At 37.5% G+C, this 20,413-nt stretch overlaps 1 protein-coding gene across 3 annotated transcripts in view; it reads left to right on the forward strand.

Moving 5' to 3' along the window:
• Window positions 1-20,413, forward strand: part of HOMER1 (homer homolog 1 (Drosophila)) — a 152,433-nt gene that overhangs the window by 53,102 nt on the left and 78,918 nt on the right. For 2 of the 3 annotated variants that reach the window (XM_006875186.1, XM_006875184.1), the window contains exons 2-4: window positions 8,675-8,831; window positions 11,263-11,394; window positions 16,247-16,339. In XM_006875186.1, the coding sequence (XP_006875248.1) occupies window positions 8,675-8,831; window positions 11,263-11,394; window positions 16,247-16,339 (382 nt within the window). The remainder of the gene's footprint in view (window positions 1-8,674; window positions 8,832-11,262; window positions 11,395-16,246; window positions 16,340-20,413) is intronic. The other variant, XM_006875185.1, reaches the window with a different exon arrangement.

The raw sequence follows: 20,413 nt of genomic DNA on the forward strand, positions 1-20,413 counted from the left end.
GTAAGTGTTGTTTTTAAGTGCAGTTGAGTGGGTTCCAACTCACAGTAACCCTGCATAGGATTTCCAAGGAGCAGTTGGTGGGTTTGAACCACTAACCTTGCAATTAGCATTCTAGTGCTTATCCTGTAGCACCACATCAGCCTACAAAACCATGTGGGGCAGTTCTCCTGTGTCCACATGGGGTCGCTGTGAGTAGACATTGCCTCATTAGTACTCAACAACTCACTATTCATATTTTGCAAATATTGCTTTGACAAAGTGCCTTTACATCTCTTTAATACTGAGCCTTTTTTTTTAGGATATTACTTGAGATGTAATATAGATTGTGTACCCATTTGTTCAGTTTAAAGTAGGTTTGAGGAAGAAAGTACCTAAGAATATTGTTGATACTTGAAGGCAGTATTAGAACTTAAGTGGCCTCTAACATTTAATTCACTTTTAAAGATTTTAGAAACTGGATTTCTATTAGAAAACAACATATTTAAAACTTTTTAGGATTGTTGTTATTAAAGTGCTGTCAAGTTGGTTCTGACTCATAGCTATCCTATGTAGGATAGCTGTTGTTGTTAAGTGCTGTCGAGTTGGTTCCAACCCATAGCAACCCTATACAAGGTTTCCAAGGAGCAACTGGTGAGCTTGAACCGCTGACCTTGCAATCCAAATGACTTTGCAGTCCAGTGCATTAACCCACAGCACCACACCAGTACTCCATATACAGTAGTTGTTGTTGTTAAGTACCGTGGAGTCAGATTTCGACTCATAGCGACCCTGTAAATGTTTACGGGAGCAGAAAACTATCAGCCCGCAGAGGGCTGATAGTTTTGAACTGCTGACCTGGAGGTTAGCAGCCTGATTCGTAACCACTTACGCTACCAGAGCTCCTTATATAGGGTTAGGTGTTGTTGGTTGGTAAGTACCGTGGAGTCGGTTCCGACTCATAGTGACCCTGCACAGGGTTTCCGAGGGATAAATCTTTATGGGAACAGAACACCTCATCTTTCTCCCGTGGAATCGCTGGTAGTTTCGAACTGCTGCCCTTGAGGTTGGCAGCCTACTCGTAACCACTATGCTGCCAGAGCTCCTAGATAGGGTAGTGCTAGTGCTATGTGCTTTGAAGTTGGTTCTGACGCATAGCGACCCTGTACAGGGTTTCCGAGGCTGTCAATTTTATGGGAACAGAAAGCCTTCTCTTTCTGCCACGGAGAAGCTGGTGGGCTTGAACTGGTGATCTTATGGTTCACAGTCCAGTGCTTTTTGTGTGGAGTCACTGTATTCTCTTTTTAGTGTGGACCACCTATATTAACAAAAATTAAAGTCTGTTATTAAGAAGAGGCTTTTTAAAATTTACTTACATTGCCACATCTCAGAATTTAGCTTACTTAGTTGAAATCATCTGGGAAAATCATGGTTTTAAAAGTCTAATAAAATTCAAAGTATGACACTAATTTTAAATGTAATTGAATTTAAATATATTAGGCGTCTCTGCTGATACATTTTAAACCACCCAGTATTTTATCTGAGACGGTTACATTTTTTTTTTAATGAGTAGGCGGGATAGAGGCAATGTCACTTAGCATTTAATAAATAGCAAAGTTGTTCAATAGCTTAACCATGTATGTTGAATGGGTTTTCTTACTCTAGTCTGAATTTAAACTTTAACATTTTTAGTCTACTGTGAATTTTGTCTTGTCCCTTAGACTTTTAAATTCAGTAACTGATTAAAATGCCCAAGAATAAGTAAACACTTAAAATTTAATGAGGATGAAGATTAGTAAACACTGTTGTTAAAATGAGGTAAGGAATATGAACAGTATTGCAAGTAATTTTAGTGTATATTTCTAAGTTAATCATCTAAAATTCTAAGTGGAAATTTTAATTTATTATATTTTATTCATATTTGCCAGTTGAACCAGATACTTTATTTCATGAAAGTATTTCTGATGCTCAATTGTTTTAATGTAAGCCATAATTTTTAAAATACTATATTTTATATGAATGTACAAATAACTGATTGGAAGACCAAGGAATCTAGATCATATAATTTTTAAAAAATCTTTACAGAAAGAGATATTGTATAGTTATTCATGTTACATTTCAAGTCTGTTATACAGTAGCTATGTTCCTTTACAGCTTTACATTTGTTATAAATTTATAATTTACATGTTAAAAATAACACCTGCCATATTTCTCATTTCTCATTAGATGAAGTTCTACTGGTATAACTAGGTGTTGAGTGGTCATTAGAATAATCCTTGCTTTGATAAAAGTAGGCATATATTTGTTTTACAAAGCAGTCTATGTATAAACCATCAGCTACTAAATATATAACATGGTAATAGAATAAACACTTGGTGATGGACAATCATAATCTTTGAGCAGATTCAAAACAAATTAATCAGTAAGTATTTTCTGTTTGTGTGTAATGTATGAGAGAGAGAGAGAGAGAAATAAATTATTTTTAAGTCAAGTCCTGGGTAATCTTGTAGCATTACAATTTATTTTATTAACTTGTTTAGAACAGATTTTTTAAAGGAAATTCCAGTACTGAGTCAGCCAACTTAAAGGCATACTGTACACTTCCCAATGGCACTGAAACCAAATTTGTCAGGTATCATACCTATAGTTACATGATCTTTGTTGTCTGTCAACTCAGACTTCTTGCCCATGCCCCTTTGGTCTTAACAAGTGTTGTTGAGCTTCTCTTGCTGTTTCAAGCTTCTAAAATCAAGCTGAAGGTACAGTGTTTTCTGTCTTAATTATTCTAATCAGGGAGGGTATTTTCACTGCAGTTGTTTGTACAGCGTCACATGTTCGATTTCCTTCTCTCCTTTGTCTTTTTCTTATTTATGAATAATAGAAACCTTTTCATACCATGTACTGGTCCAAACTGTTCACTCTGTGAGTTTGGTAGTCTTCAGAAACAGTTCCTAAAACATTTCCTGTTATTAATTACGATAGTTTCTTCCTCGGTGCCATATAAAAATATGTTTTAGTTCTTTAACACAGTTAACAATTAAGTAGTACTTGAAGAGATTATAGAACAAAATAATAGGCCTCTATGCTGTTCTTTTCTGCTCTTAGCTCCATTCCCCAGAGGCAACTTCTTTTTCAAATAATAATTTTTATTGTTTTGATGGTTAACTTACTGTCTTTTATATTCTCTTATACTACTATTTCTTGATTAAAACTTTGGATAGTAATTCATTACAGCAGAAAATGAACTGATAGTGAAATTTCTTCATTCACATCCTCTTTTCCCCCTTCTCCCCCTCCAACTCCTCTCAACAGTTGTTTTTATCAATTTCTTCATTGATTATCTCTATACTTTCAAATGAAGCCCAAGAAATCTGTTTTTGTGTACTGGGGGATTCTTCAAAGTTAATGAATGAACAGCAAGCCATTTGGGAGTTTGGGGGGGTGGGGGTGTCCAGTAAATCACTAATCAGACTCTGCATGTACTTGGCAGTTTACTTTATGTAAACCTCTTTTTTCATGTATTATTGTGTAATTTGTGTAAAGTGACAACTCCCCCAAACAGGAAACTTGTTTTATCACCTAAGAAACCTTAAGGTAAGCTGATTTGTTGACTCAGTAACATGGTGTTGGACTCAGATTTGTGTCTTTCCATCTGCTCTTCTTGATACAAAATGTTGGCTTTATTCTTAGGTCAGTTCCCCTTACAGGACTAAGATGGCTTCTTCAGGTTCCAAGTGTCGCATGCAGACACAACACTGTTTAAGAGACCATCTCTGCTGTAACAGAGATACCACAAGTGGATGTCTTTCACAAACGGAAATTTATTCTGTTACAGTTTAGGGAGCTAGTAAGTCCAAATTCAGAGTACTGATTCAAGGGGAAGACGGGTTCTCTTTGTCAGGTCTGGAGAAAGGTTCTTGTCTCCTTGAAGTGTCTGTAGACCCAACATTTCTTGGCAATTTCCATGTGTCTTGGTATCAATCTTCCTTTGGATCTAGGAGTTTCATAGTCCAGGGACCCCAGGCCCAAAGGACACACTCCAATCCTAGCTCTTCTTTCTTAGAGGTCATAGGTCCCTCTGAATTGGATTTGCTTATTTAATCTCTTTTAAATCTCAAAAGAGATCGACTCAAGATAGAACCTAGATTTGATTTGGCCTCATTAACATCACAGAAGTGAGGATTTACAGCATACAGGATTATGACAGTCCAGGGCTAATTATATTAGATCTCCTAGGGATTACTGTCTTAACTGCTAACCCACTGAGATTCCTAGCCCAGTGAAGTTGACAGAGAACCTTAATTGTAACAGGTAGTCAGTTGACAATGTCTGTCACAGTGTCCTGCACTCAGCAGAAAATATTATCAACCTGATTCTAACACTCTGCCAGCCTACTGTTTTGGAAAAATTAAGTAGGAAGTCAGGAAATTATTTGAAACCATAACCTTTTATCTGTCTTCTTTGCTCTAAGATCTAGTTGTACTTGAATGTTTGAAAAGGATCGTTTAGAAGCTAGGCATTGAAGGGAGGCTGAGAAATATATAATTTCCCTTCCTATACCGCAAAGTCGGCAGTTCAAGCTCACCAGTTACTCCTCAGAAACCCTAAACAGTTGGCACTCAGCAGTAACAATACTCAGCTTGATTGTGTTTATCAGCTCTATTCCCTTTCACTTTATTGGACTCAAAATATATTGAGGGATCACATAAGGCTTGCCAAAGTTTAGATGTCAATGATAATTTTTTAAAAGCATCATCATTGATTTTTTAAATCACATCTATCCAGATGAAAAATGTTAGCTCCCCCCCAATCTAGAATATATATGAATCCTGGCAGATAATCTTTTTGTTTTGCTCTAGCCTTTCATGATTCTCATTTCTCAATGCCTGAGAGTTAGATATAGTAATTCTTTATGCCGAGTCTAATGAGGTTTGAATAAGCTTGATTTTTAAAACAAAATTCTGATTTTACCTTTTTCGTAAAGCCCATCTTATACTTTTATTCTTTCAATTTTGCACCTCCATATTAAGTTTCAGATTACATCAAAAAGTTCGTGGAAAAATAGAATTTAAAGATAGTGGAATTTTCCCATAAATTATTTGATACCACTTTGTATAGTACTTATGGAGGGCTTTCATCTAATACTAGAAACTTAAGAGTTGTTCTTATACCAGCTTTCTAAAATTATTTCATAAACTAAAAGAAAAATGTTTCAGTAAACATTTGTAAAATATATAACATTAAAGCTGCTGGCATTTGGGGCCAGATAATTTCTCTGCTGTGTGGCCTTCTTGTACATTGTAGGATGTTTAACAGCAGCCCTGGCCTCTACCTAGTAAATACCAGTAGTAGCATGTGCCCTCCTCACTCGGGAGTGACAACCAAAATGTCTCTACGCATTGCAAAATATCCTTGAGGGAGCAAAATCACCCCCATTTGAGAACCCCTGCCCTATAGCTGATCTATTACTTAATCTTATTGATTCTACTTTTTAAATATTTCTGAATCCTTTTTCAATTCTTCATCCCACTCCTTAACCTCCTGCCCGCTTACATTTTTATATAGATTTTTCAGTTAGGATTCTGACTAGCCTTCCTGTGTGAAACGTCTCTTCTAATCCACCCGCTTCACTGTTGCCAAAGTTATCTTTTAACTTTGCACTATTTTTAAACATCTCTCAGTGGCTTCCAGCAGGGAGCCTCATGGTCTAACTTCTGTTTTTATGTTTGGTATTATTCTTTAGAGGAGTATATACTCACCTGGGAGTCCTGGTGTGGCACTGTGAGATAAGCACTGGACTACCAACCATAAGGTTGGCACTTCAAACCCACCAACTGCTCCTTGGAAAGCCTATACAGGGTTGCTGTGAGTGGGAACCGACTTGATGGCACTTAATAACAATAACAATGCACTTAAGGTTCTTGCTACAGACAACATTGTCTTTTCCACAGTTCTCTCAGTCATCAATTCTTCCATCCTAGCCCTCCATCATTAACTTTCAAAGATTGTAGCATGGTGGAGAACCTTTAACTTTTTAACATACCTGTCTTCCCTCACCAAGGAGCCCTGGTGAGGTTGTAAGGTAAGCGCTGTACTGCTAACTGCATGCAGTTCAAACCCACTAATTGCTTTGCAGAAGAAAGATGAGGTTGTCTGTCTGCTTCCTTAAAGGAAGTCTGTGCAGGGTCCTTATGAGTCTGGATCAACTTGATGGCAGTGGTGGATCTTCCCTTACAAGACTGAACTTCTCAAGGCCAGGAACCATCTCTACCCCAGTGCTTGGCATATAATAGATATTCAGTAAATACTTAAATTATTTATTAGTGTGCCCTGTTAGATGTAGTGGCATCCCTATTCTTGGAATCCTGTTACCTGTATCAGCAGTGGGAATTATTTCCCTGTCCTTTATCAGATAGACTTGGATGGGTAAGTTTTAACAACAGATATCTTGAACTATAACTTTGCTTAAGAAACTAGCTAATCAGGAGGGAATTAAAGCAAGTTGGATACTTAGTTGATATTCAGATAGCATTATAGGATAACTAGTTTGAAGATTATTATTTGGAAGAGGAAGTGCCCAATATGATGTGGAAAGTATTTGCTAGACTCCAAACATTGCATTTCCATTGAATAACAATTTGCTATTTGCTCATATAAAGATTATAAAAGCAGTTTCATTGTCGTAGCAACTATTTTAGTTCTTTAGAAAATAACATTATTAGAACCCATTCCTATAATTACCAGCATTCACTGTTTACCCCCTCAAATGGCAAAAAAAAGGGGGGGGCCAGGAAATGAAGTCATTAAAGACTTGAATGCCCCACTAATTCTTCTTACATGTCTCAGAACTAAAACAGAGTTTTCTGTCTTTGGGTTTCCCTGTGGACTGACTCTAGCTAGTTACAGTTAAGTCTGACCAACTGTACTTACACTCCAAACTTTCATTAAAAAGTGGAGAAAAAAAAAAAAAAGGCTGCAGAACTTTTGGAAGATAACCCATGCTATTAAGCACCAGCCTCACTCAAAGTCAAGCATCTAAAAATGAGGAAAGGGAATGAGTAGGACCTATGCCCAGTGGAGACTAATCCTTCTTCCTGGCACAGAGCTTTGGCCAGAGGGTAAATAATTGTGTGGTGAAGACTTTGTATCTCATAGGTAGTGACACAAAATATATTGCTTCTTTTCAAAAGAGCTTCTTTAATAAGAAACGTTGTTATGGAGGTTTCCAGAAATAAAACAGGAAAGACCCAGGTTAGATTCAGGGATGGTACCTCCCTTTCACACTGCACTCCCTCTCCGCTAACATAGATACCAGAGACGTATGTGACCCCCAACCCATTCTCAGTAACCTAAAAAGCCATTTTCCCAACGACCCAGATTTGCCTTGCCTGCTTTTCAAATTTCTTTCTTTTCTAGCCTTTCCTCTATTTTTCTCCTTTCTGTAAAATCAGCTTTAATGACCTTGAACAGAAATAAGTGCTAAACAAACGAAGGAAATAAGCTTTATTTTTTTTCTGTTGTGGTAAATGTGAGATTTAACAAAACATTTGCCATTTCAGTATTCTTCACATGGACAGTTAATGTTTAGCCATTCCAGATTTTTTCAGCATCCTTAATGGAAGCAGAAGCTCAGTGCCCCTAATCATTAAGTACTCCTTTCCCTCCCTCACTTCTGTCTCTGGTAGTTACTAATGAATTTTGGTCTCTATCCACTTCGTGAGTCTTGGTGTGGCTCTGTGGGATAAACACTGGACCACTAATCACAAGGTTGGCAGTTCAGACCCACCAGAAACCCTATACAGTGCCTCTATGAGATGGAACCAACTCAGTGGCTTACAACAGCAACAACATACACTTGTGTGTTTTAGACATTTCATACGAGTGGGATCATACAATATTTGTCCTTTTATGGCTGATTCATTTCATTCAGCATACTGTTTTCAAGGTTCATTCATGTTGTAGCATGTATCAGAGCTTCTCTTTTTGGCTGAGCAATACTCCATTGTATATATGTGCCACATTTTGTTTATTCATTCATCTGTTGATTATTATGAATGATTGGGATGGGGCAAACCTGTGGTAAATGCTATTTTCAAAAGGATTTTTGCTCAGAACTTGGAAAAATTTACATTATAAAGTCTCTATATGTTTATGGCTCTGTTTGGGCTAAATTAAAGTTATTTGTAGTGTTGAGCAGCTCTGTTTCCCATTTACTTTTCAAAATAGTAGACACTGTACTGGATGTGGAGTCCTGGTGTGGCACTATGGGATAAAGCGCTGGACCGCCAGGTTGGTTTGAACCACAGTGTCAGCGGTTCAAACTCACCAGCTGCTCCTTGATGTACCAGGGTCACAATGAGTCGGAACTGACTCGACGACATTTCACAACAACAACACTGGATGTATATAATCTTCCCAGTAAGTTATTTACCAGAACAATGCAGATAAGAATGGGCGAAAGAAAACTCTTAACCTAGTGAAGATAGGTTATAAGATCATTGTATTGGAACAGGGTAATTGTTCTGAAAGAGCTTATGGTTGAATAATTGGACTGTTCAGATTTGAAGAAGAGTGTCTTTTATTTGAGAGGGTAGGGAGTTGTGGGTAAGCAGAATCATCCTCACCATTGTCTTGTTCCCTTGTCCAGCGGAATTGAACTGACTGCTTTCAGTTAGTCATTTTATTTTCTGCCCTGCAGGGAACAACCCATCTTCAGCACTCGAGCTCATGTCTTCCAGATTGACCCCAACACAAAGAAGAACTGGGTACCCACCAGCAAGCACGCAGTTACTGTGTCTTATTTCTATGACAGCACAAGAAATGTGTATAGGATAATCAGTTTAGATGGCTCAAAGGTAAGTTGGACTTACTTTAAATGATCGTGCTGTTTTGTTTCATCATTGTAGCATTCTGGTTGTATTTTTCCCCCAGAGGACTTCATCATCATGCAACATGAAATATTTCCTTATCAAGTTTTAAAACTTAACTTTAAAAAAAAAAACAAAACTCATCATTCTTTGGATAGAAACATTTTTTTGTCCAATACTTGAGTTAGACATTGCATTAAGTTGACTGCAAAAATATTCTACACATGTGAGGCTGTTTGATTTATATGGCAAATCCTTACTGCCTATCTGTTATGTCAGACACTATAATATGTACTAGTAATATAGTGGAGACAATCGAGTGAGGAGCTAGCATTCTCTTCACATGCACTTACATGCACTAGTTGTTGTTGTTGTTAGGTGCCATGTAGTCGATGCCAACTCATAGTGACCTTATGCACAGCAGAATGAAACACTGCCCAATCCTGGGCCAACTTCACTGTTGTTGCCACGCTTGAGCCCATTGATGCTGCCACTTTCCCTATCCATCTCTCTGGGGTAGGCAGTTCAAAATCCCTAAGTTTGTAAATGTCAGCACCAAAGCTGACAAACCATATCTGAAGAGAAGCATATGGACAAGACCTAGGGTTTTAACAGTGTGTTGTTTAAGAACCTGGAATGCCAGGGTCAAATCTCAGCTCTACCATGCACTGAGTATTTTGACTTTAGGCAATTGCTTTACTTCTCTGAACCTCAGTGTTCTCACGTTCAGGGATTAAGTGAGTTAATACTTGCAAAGCACTTAGATTTGCCTGTTGTGTGTTGTTAATGTTAAATTCCATCGAGTCAGTTCCAACTCATAGTGACCCTGTATACGATTTCTGAGGAACAACCGGTGGGTTTGAACTGCTGATCTCTTTCAGTTAGCAGTCCAGTGTTTATCCTGTAGTACCACATCAGAAGTCCTGCCTGGTGTATGTTGTTGTTGTTGTTAAGTGCCTTCAAGTTGACTACAACTCATAGCAACCCTGAGTGTATAGAATTGCCGAGGAGCAACTGGTTGGTTTGAACTGCCAACCTCGTGGTTCATAGTGCAGTGCTGATTCTACAGTGCCAAGCCAGGAATCTCCCTAGTATACAGTATCCCCTTAATAAGGAGTGAGAGTGAGGGAACCCCTTTTATTATCTATGAATTTTATTTAACACTTACGTGAATGCCAGAAATGTTTATGGTTCAGTACAGGAGGTAAGAGCATGAACTATATAGCAGGACTGTTTGTTTTGAATTTTTCCCCCCACTATTTATTAGACTGTGAGATAAGCACTAGACTTACACATACAAGGTTGGTGGTTCAAACCCACTAGCCACTCCTTGGAAACCCTATAGAGGGTTGCTATGAGTTTGTGGTTGCCATGTATTTATTGTTATAACTTTATTAATGCCTACATAGCTCATAAATAATTATACTATTGATCACATGGTAAACAAATTTAGCTTTGTTCTGAAAATGACTGCTTATGGATGTGATAATCTGTATGTTTATTATTATGATGATAATTTTTAAATCTTCTTATAGAGGGCGTTAAACCACCTAACCAAAGATGATTCTTTACTTTTACTGCCAGAGCAAATGAATTTAAGTTAATATATTTTAATACTTGAAGTTTATTATAGTGTTCATCAAAGTTAATATCTAATTACATATGAAAATACTAGTTTCCTAAGCAGATGTGCAGACTCCTGGTGTGACGCTGTAGGATAAGCACTGAACTACGAACCACAAAGTTGGCAGTTCAAACCCACTAGCTGTCCCTTGGGAACCCTATACAGGGTCAGTATGAGTTGGAACCAACTCCAGGGCACTTAACAACAACAAGCTACTGTGTGTTAAATAGAAATAATAGTTATTCTCATTAGCATGAATCTATGATACATTATGGAAAAAGAAGCAAGTTATTTATTTAGGGATTTGTTTTGCCTGAGTAAAAGGAAAAATATAAAATGATTAGAAGTCTTTTCTTATTACTGTCTCTTTCAGGTAAGTCAGTTTTAAGAAAATCCTTGGTTTTAGATTTTAGAAAATTTCTTTGAAGGGTATGATCTTACTTTGAAATAAAAAAATACTTCCAGTAATTATCATCCAAACTAATAGAGATCTGAATCCTAAACATTCAAAGGAAACAAACTGACCACACTAGAAAAAAAAAACAGTCTTGAAATTCTGGGATATAGCAAAATTCATTTTGAATTTAACATGTTGAAAATTCTTGACAGACAAGCATGCCATTAGAGGTCATTGCCATATTTATACACAGGCAATTATAATGCTAAATACATTCCTTATATATTTAATGTTTTTACCTATTAGCAATCCTAAATTACTGTCTAAGTAAATGACCCTTTTTTAACTAAACTGTTCTTGAATTTTGACAGGCTCCTCATCTTTGTTTTGTATTTCAGGCAATAATAAACAGCACCATCACCCCAAACATGACATTTACTAAAACATCTCAGAAGTTTGGCCAGTGGGCCGATAGCCGGGCAAACACTGTCTATGGACTGGGATTCTCTTCTGAGCATCATCTTTCAAAAGTAAGTTCCATCATAAGATCTGAATGGAAATCTTTATCTTCAAGTAGGATGCCTTAAACATACACTAATAGCAAATAAAGAATATAAAATACAGGAGAAATTAATATTTTTCTGAACTACAGTGATTTTAAAGCATGAAATGAGAGACCGTTACATTACACTTTCAAGTGGAAAAATTATTTTACACATTAAAAATGGTCACTGTTGATTGAAAAGGATCTGTGTGGCTGTTAGCTGTCTGTGGGAAATCAAAAGTGGGAATTGCCACTTCACCGTGGACTTTGCTCATTTGGAGAAGGTCTGCAACAAGATAAATAAGCACAGCGCCTAGCTTTTCTAAACGGTGAAAAATCAAGCTGATAGTAATTCAGGTTTCAGCTTTTTGATGTGACCGCAGGCACATATAAATTGCTGTGTTTAAGGAAACTTGCTTGAAATGGTGCCTTAGCTGGGTGTGGAGTACTCAGCTCTCTGATTCAGTACAGTGTGAGATCCACTAGGCTCTATGAGGAGTTCTTGGATGACATTAAAGTGAGTTACTGGGCCAGAAAGGCCAATAAAATGCTGAGCATCATCTGGCCAAATGTTAGAAATAAAATCTGTCCTGTCTATAAGTTCAAAGCACTCAATGCTGCCCTCATACCAGCAGCACCGTAAATTGCACCTAAATGGCAAGAGGGTGTAAGAAAAGGAAAGAATGAGTATACATTTTGCTCTTCAAACTTTATCCCCACCAGACTCAAGGTTTAAAAATTTATGCTTCAAACCTTTCTGAGTCAGTCGATTAAAAGGATCATCCTACATTTGGAATACTTTATATGTGATTTAACATACACAGGATCTGCTGATAGCTGGAGAGTTGAAATTGTTGATGTGCAGAATGATCAAATCTCTTGTTAAACACATTTATAAATAATGTCTTCAAAAAGTTTGTAGATAAATTCTATTTTTTCCATGAACTTTTTTTTGAAACCCCCTTGTTTATCTTAAGCTACTTGTAACAGAAACCATTCAGCTAAGCAATGAGTTCTTTCAAAAATCTCTGTTTTTGAATATTTATTGACTTGGGGGTTAGATTAGGTAGTTCAGTAGTTGAAATAACTTGCTTGATTTCCTCCGTTTTAGTTGGAAACATCCATTCCTTTGCTATGTATAGTTTGCAAGTATTTTTCTTAGCTTTTTAATATGTAGTTTAAAGCTCAATTTTAAGGCAGTTTTAACCTTTGCCTTCGGGGATTATAAATCATTCTCTATGAGATGATTAAAACAAACCTGAGTTACCTGATTTGGTTTCTCTTACATATACCCTATTTTCTAAAGGAGGAGCCCTGTGACACAGTGGTTAAAGCTCTTTAACCAGTTGCTAACCAAAAGGTCAGGGGTTTGAACCCACCACCCACTCTACAGGAGAAAGATCTGTGGCAGCTTATTTCCAAAACGATTGCAGCCTTGAAAACCCTATGGGGCGGTTCTTCTCATCACATTGGGTCACTAGGTGTCAGAATTGAGACAGTGGATTGTTGTTTTTTTAATTCTCAAATACATTTCATGAACTGTGATACGAGTTGTAGATAAAAAGGAGAGTAACTGAACCCAGCAGAATAGGACACACGCATGTGCTTGAGCGTTGCCCCTCCAAAACTAGTCCCCTTGGGAAATCACGCATTGATTCTAACTCTTCTCCAGTACTCAGAAGTTTCCTGGAACTCTTTCTTTTGGAATAGTCCTTTAAGGCCTATAGAGGGAAAAAATGAAACATATTACAAATTTATATATGAGGGAGCTTCATAAAGTGCATAGAAAAATGCAATTGAAAGATAATGAAGTTTAGAAACTTATCTATTTGAAACTCCCTTTTATATTTGTGTTTATATATTTATGTTAATAAAAATATAATGTATTCCACTTACTGAAATTCTTGACTTGTAAACACAGGAACTGAGTCATGAATTAATTTTTAAAAAAAAAAACATTCATGTAATAATTTTTTAATCTAAGTAACTTTGCTTCTATAAATGAAGCTTTTTTTTTTTTTTTGCATTTGTCACATTACTGATTAGCTTGCTATTATGGTAAAGGAGTAGTCAGTCCTTTAAAGTCTGTCAATCATACTGTCTCTTCCTAAGTCTCTGGGAAAGGCTTTTATATTTCAGCCATCTTTTTTTTAATGTAAAGTTAGTATATGCTTTGACTAACAATACTGGTGGTGAATCCTAGTATTTTCAAGGTGGATTGAATATTAAGAATATCATTACTTCTGTAGACTTAGCTCAAAGAGCATAAGATCAGTCTTTTTAGAATGTTTTTGATCCAGAAATAACAGGATCTGGACTTACTATCCTAACTACCATAAGAGTAATTTTGGTGCTTTGTAGACTGTGGTGGACACAAAGAAGTTTCGTATCTTTTACTTAAATGAAACAAGCATATAAATACTCTGGCTTGTTTTATCACTAAGAATTATAAGTGGTTCAAAGTCATGAAAGTGTTTGGAGAATGCTGTGAAGTCAATTCTAGATAAAGCCTTTCAAAACCAGGGAGAACCATGTTGTTGTAAGAACAATTGTATGGTTTCCTAAGGTGTTCTGGTGTAAGGAAAATCCCACTATGCTTAGACTGTTAGAGTGCTTACTAAGTTGTATTTGTGAGAAAACGTAAACCTTTCACATTTTACTTTTGCTGAAAATGAAAGATATAAAATTGGCAATAGTTTAAGTTCCTGTGACTTTGAGTAGTGGTTTAGAAATGAAATATTTTGGACTACTAAATGTGTGTAAGAAAGCTTTATGTACTACCTCAATTTACAGAAAGAAGTCCATTCTGGTTTTGTTTTGATTTAATTTCCACCAATGTAAGATCTTTCAAGCTTTGTATTCAGTTTTTCTTACAAGTAAGGAAGCATTCTGTTCAGCTAGAGAAGTATAGTAGTTCTTAGCTTAGCTCCTGAGCTGTAGGTTATAGATGAGTGGGCCGACATGGCTTAAGGTAAGAGAGAAAGTTGGTGATCATGACACCTTTAACTTTGACCCTCCTCAATCTTCCAAGACAGGTCAGAGTACCCTTCACCATAGTCCTTCCTAAGAGGGAAATAAAATTAGGGTTGGCTTATGAGGGTTTGAGGAGGGAGCTATAATTTCAACTTTTAAATTTTAATTTGTATTGTCAAATCTAATAGCTACTTAAATGACATTGAGGTTTTTAGGGTGTGTGTGTGTGTGTGTGTGTGTGTTTGAGTGTTTTAATGTATCGAGCCCTACCTTAGAGCCCTGGTGTGATGTTGCAGGATTATATAGTTTAATCCTGGAATGCAAGGTTGATTTGAACTGCAAGGTTGGTGGTTCAGACTCACCCTTGGAAATCCTATACAGGGTTGCTATGAGTCAGAACAACTCAACGGCACTTAACAATAGCAACAGCCTTAACGTAATCTTTCGGATGATAGTGCTAGACTAACTTCCATTTCTGAAATATAAGTAGATACTGCTTGTGATCACGACTTTTGATAGTTTCCTTATAGTTCATAAGGAGTCCTGGTATGGTGCTATAGGATAATGCACTAGATCACTAGGTCACTTTGAATCACAAGGTCGGCAGTTCAGATTCACCAGTTGCCCCTTGGAAACCATATACACAGGGTCACTATGAGTTGGAACCAACTTGACAGAATTTAACAACAACAGTGGGTCCTAAGGAGTCCCGGTGTGGCACTACAGGATAATGCCCTGGACCACAAGGTCGGTTTAAATCGCAAGGTTGACAATTCAAACCTCACCAACCACTCCTCAGAAACCGTATACAGGGTGCTGTGCGGCGGACCCAACTCAGCTGATTTAACAACAGCAGCAATAATGGTTCCTAAAAATCAGCCTTTCGTGTGCAGTAATTTTTCTTTCGAATTGCCAATTTTTAAAGAGTGTGGAATATGTTATTCCTTCTTTCTACTGCTGTACATTAGCTGTTTAGGAATCCTTGTAAATGGCATTTTAGAAGTCAGCAGTAAGAGTAAATATTACCTATTTGTATTGTTGAAAATAAAGTGCTTTATATAATATGAGAGTTTTATTCTAATAAACATTAAAAGCAAGCTCTAGATACACTGGTATTTAGGAATGGATCCTTTTTAAAAATTCCGTTTTATTGGTGATAAGCAAAACATGGTATGCATGTTTTGGTATCCTGCTTTAATCCCCAACTCCAACTATTACCTTGGTCTTAATAAATTATTTCTGATTAACCAAAAAATTTTTTTTAAAAAACCATTGCCCTTGAGTCGATTCCGACTCATAGCCACCCTGTAAAACAGTAGAACTGTCTGCTAGGGTTTGCAAGGCTGAAATATTTATGGGAGCCGACTGTTATTTACATCTTTGCCCCATGGGGTGACTGGTAGGTTCGAGTCACTAACCTTTTGGTTATCAGATGAATGCTTTAACCATTGTACCATCAGGGCTGTTGTGGTCAACCAAGAAAGCATATAAGTAAGCTTTGTTATTGTTGTAAAGTGCTGTTGAGTCGGTTCCGACTCATAGTGACCCTGTACTGGGTTTCCAAGGAGTGACTGATGAGTTTGAACCCCCATCCTTGTGGTTCACACCAACCTTGCGGTCCAGTGCTATATCCTTCAGTGGCATACCAGGATTCCTGAGACCAAATTTATCTAAAAAATGTCATTAGTGTACAAACAAATGTTTGATATTCGTTTCATCTGTCATTTTCATATACCTGCAACTGATTTGGGCAGTATATTATCAATGTAAGAGTCGGTTATTTAAAAGTAAGAGAAAACTAAGGTAAAAGTGGACACTGTGACTTATTCATACTTGGTTAATGTATTTAGTTTTTATACATTCAGTTTGCAGAAAAGTTTCAGGAATTTAAAGAAGCTGCTCGACTAGCAAAGGAAAAATCCCAAGAAAAGATGGAGCTTACCAGTACACCGTCACAGGTGGGTATCTTCATTTCCATTCTATCTGTGAACCTTGTTCTTTCAGCTGGTGTTCATTATGCCAGAGTAAAATTCTGAAATAATGAAAAACTTAAAGAAAAACCCAGAATGCACATAGAAAACTATCCTTTAGTTAATCTACACTGGTAGCGATCGCTTTTCCTATATGCTAGTGTCTACAAGAATCTTTAAAAACAAACAAAACACGCTTTAGTAATTAAAACACAGATTATTTAATGTGAATACAACTATTAATAGGAAATCTATTTTATCGTGTTTTAGGTGAAAGCTTATACAACATATTCGATTCCCATTCAACAATTCATACACAAATTGTTCCGTGACGTGGGTGTAGTACCTACAGTGTATAGGCACTCACCATTTCCACCTCACCTGCCCTGTTTTTGTCCATCTGGTTTGCCTGCCTTCCTTGCCTTCTCATCTTTGCTTTAGGATAAATGTTGACTGTTTGGTCTCATGTAGTTGATTGTTTAAAGAAGTGCATTCTGATAGGGACTGAGAGCTGGCAGTCAGGAGACCGACTTGCAGAAGGTGCCCCTTGGTGGTGTAAATTATTATATATGCCTGAGTGCTTACAAAAAAAAAGAGCTAAAATGAATAGAGCGAAATACTGTTAACTAATGGTACTTGAGGGACCAGTCACTGGAGAAGGATATCATGTTTGGTAAGGTAGAGGGTCAGAGAAAAAGAGGAAGACCCCCAACGAGATGGATTGGCCAAGTGGCAGCATCGATGGACTCAAGCGTGGCAACGTAGTGAGGTTGGCCCAGGATCGGGCAGTGTTTCCTTCTGCTGTGCATAAGGTCGGTATGGGTCGGTACCGACTCGATGGTACTAACAACAGCAATGGTACATGGAGAGGATTATAATCATTGTAATGAAACACAAGTTTTTGATTTGTTGAATGTAAAACTCATGATCTGCCCTGTAAATGTTCACTCAATTCACAATAAAAGCTTAAAAAAAAAAAAGCACATTCCTCGTGGATATTATGGTCAGCCTAGTATTTGGCTGAAGGGTGACCTCTGCGAGTGACTTTTGTCCCAGACTAAAAGGGGATCCTAACATGTCACTTTCAGGGGTCCTTCATTCTAGTAACTCTGATCTTTTTTTATTAATTTGGGTTTTGCCTTGGGATTGAGTATGTAGCCAAATAATTGGAGCATTATAGCAAATTATTTGCTCTTCATTTCTCTCCCCACTCCTGGCACCCAGCTTTATTTGGTAAACCTCCCTGGTTCAGTTGATTTTCATTTTACAGGAAAGGAGAGCTTTATCAAGTGTTTGAAGTACACCTCACAGTCTAAATGTGTACTCTGAATTGAAGCCAGAGCTCCACTGCTCCCCCTCTGTACTAGCAGTGACCTCAGATAACATGGGTGATAATTTTGGATCATTTCTTGAATCTGCCTTCTCTAAGTACTATTGTTGTTAAGTGCCGTTGAGTCCATTTTGACTCATAGCAGCCCTGTATAGGGTTTCCAAGGAGCAGCTGGTGGGTTTGAACTGCCAGCCTTTTGATTAGCAGTCCAGTGCTTATCCTATAGCCTCACACCAGGACTCCTAGTACTCCTAGTACTATGATAGTGTAGTGAACTGTTAGGCATGAAAACCTATTTAAAATTAACTACCAATACATACTGGGAGCGCTGAGTCTTTAGGTGATTGATTCAACAGCACATTCAGTGAGAGAACGCACCAAGGATTTCAGTGAAATTATAATGGATTAAATGTTGCCATTCTACTTAGTTCTCATTTCTCTAATCATAGCCACCTTTTTGTTTGCCTGGTCATGAATTATAATAAGTTTCTTTTAAGACACCAGAGTCCTGGTATGGCACTGCACCAGACTGCAAAGCCGTTTGAACTGCAAGGTTGGCAGTTCAAGCTTACCAGTCATTCCTTGGAAACCCTATACAGGGTCACTATGGGTCGGAACTGACTTGACAGCACTTAACAACAACAACAACTAAGACACCTGTTCCTCTTTGGTGGAATGAATGTCTTTAAGCCTTTACTTTTTTCAAAGGAATAGAACAAAGATGCCTATACTAAAAAAAAAAAAGAGCTACAGAATATAAAGAATAAGTAAGTTAATCAATATTAAGAGCCAAAATATTGTGACCATATTCATTTCTTGATAGCATTTGAAGTCTGAGATGGAGCCAGGAGAAGTTAACTTAATGTACAGAAGCCAGAGAAGAGAAAGCTGTAAGAATGGTGTCTGTTTTCCCTTTAGACTCAGCAGTCCCTTTCCTTTTAGACACATTTCTTATAGGTGTTATTTGGTTTGAATTGTATGATCTCTAGCCACTCTTACCATACCCACCTAGAAGGCAGAGTGTGATTCTCACTGGTTTAACCCAATCTGCTAAATTAATGCTGTGCCTGAGAATAGAATTGTTGTTGTTAAGGGCCGTCGAGTTGGTTCCGACTCATAGCAACCCTGTATAGGGTTTCTGGGGAGCAGCTGGTGGATTTGAGCCACCGACCTTGCAGTTCTAACTTACCTTGCAGTCTAGTGCTTATCCTACATTGTCACACCAGCACTCCAAAGTCTTGTAATGAAAAGAATCTGGCAGTTAAACTGACATTAATTATTTCCGCATTCTTAGCTTTGAGCTAAGGTCATACACTTGTTAAGTGCTATTGAGTTGATTTTGACACATAGCGACCCTGTATAGGGTTTCTGAGGAGCAGCTGGTGAGCTTGAACTGCCAACCTGCAGTTCAAACGGCTTTGCAGTCTGGAGCATTAACCCACAGTGCCATACCAGGATTCGTACACTAAGATCATATAAATGTGTAATCATGCCAGATAACCTTAATATTGTCTTAGTCAAGGTATACATCTTTAGGAATGAGTTGAATCTCATATTAGTTGTGAATTTGTTTCATGCCCCTCTAAATAATTGACATTCATTTAGAGCTGTTTCTCCATTGGAAATCTTACGATCTCATGTTTCCATGGAATACTTTTGAGCAGTCACTTTCATATAAAACTGAGAGTGATGGTTAACTTTACACATGAAACGTCTTATAAAAGTTGCAGTAAAAAATACTGTACTGCAGTTAGCTTGTAAGGCAGTTTTCTCATAGTACACATTGAAGAAAAAGGGGTTTAAAATAAAGTATCCAAATTTCTCTTCAGTAGAAAGTAGAAAAAATTATTAGGTAACTTTTTTAAGTGCTGTCGAGTCAGTTCTGACTCGTAGTTAGGTACTGTTGAGTCGATACTGACTCATAACAATCTTGTTGTTGTTGTTAGGTGCCATCGAGTCGGTACCGACCCATAGCGACCTTATGCACAGCAGAAGGAAACACTGCCCGATCCTGGGCCAACCTCACTACTGTTGCAACATTGAGTCCATCAATGTAGCCACTTAGCCATTATGTCTCGTTGGGGGTCTTCTTATTCTCTGACCCTCCACCTTACCAGACATGATACCGTTCTCCAGTGATTGGTCCCTCCTGACAATATGTCAAAAGTATGAGAGATTAAGTTTGCCCATCTTGGCCTCTAAGGAACACTCTGACTGCACTTCTTCCAACACAGATCTTTTGGTTCTTTTGGCAGCCCTTGGCACTTTCAGTATTGTCATCCAGCACCATAACTCAAAGGTATCAGTTCTTCTAAGGTCTTCCTTATTCACTGTCTAGCTTTCACATGCATATGAGGTTATTGAAAATACCATGGCTTAGGTCAGACGCACCTTAGTCCTCAAGATGACATCTTTGCTCTTCAACACTTTAAAAAGGTCTTGTACAGCAGATTTGCCTAATGCAGTATGTCATTTGATTTCTTGATTGCTGCTTCCATGAGTATTGATAGTTGATCCAAGAAGAATGAAGTCCTTGACAACTTCAGTCTTTTCTCTGTTGGTAAGAATGTTGTTTATTGGTCCAGTGGTAATGATTTTTGTTTTCTTGACATTGAGATGTAATCCATACTGAAGGCTGTGCTCTTTGATCTTCATTAGTAAATGTTTTAAGTCCTCTTCACTTTCAGCAAGTAAGGTTGTATCATCTGCATATCGCAGGTTGTTAATGAGTC

The sequence above is a fragment of the Chrysochloris asiatica genome, unplaced genomic scaffold (assembly GCF_000296735.1).
Source record: "Chrysochloris asiatica unplaced genomic scaffold, ChrAsi1.0 scaffold00313, whole genome shotgun sequence".
NCBI classification, from domain to species: Eukaryota; Metazoa; Chordata; class Mammalia; order Afrosoricida; family Chrysochloridae; genus Chrysochloris; species Chrysochloris asiatica.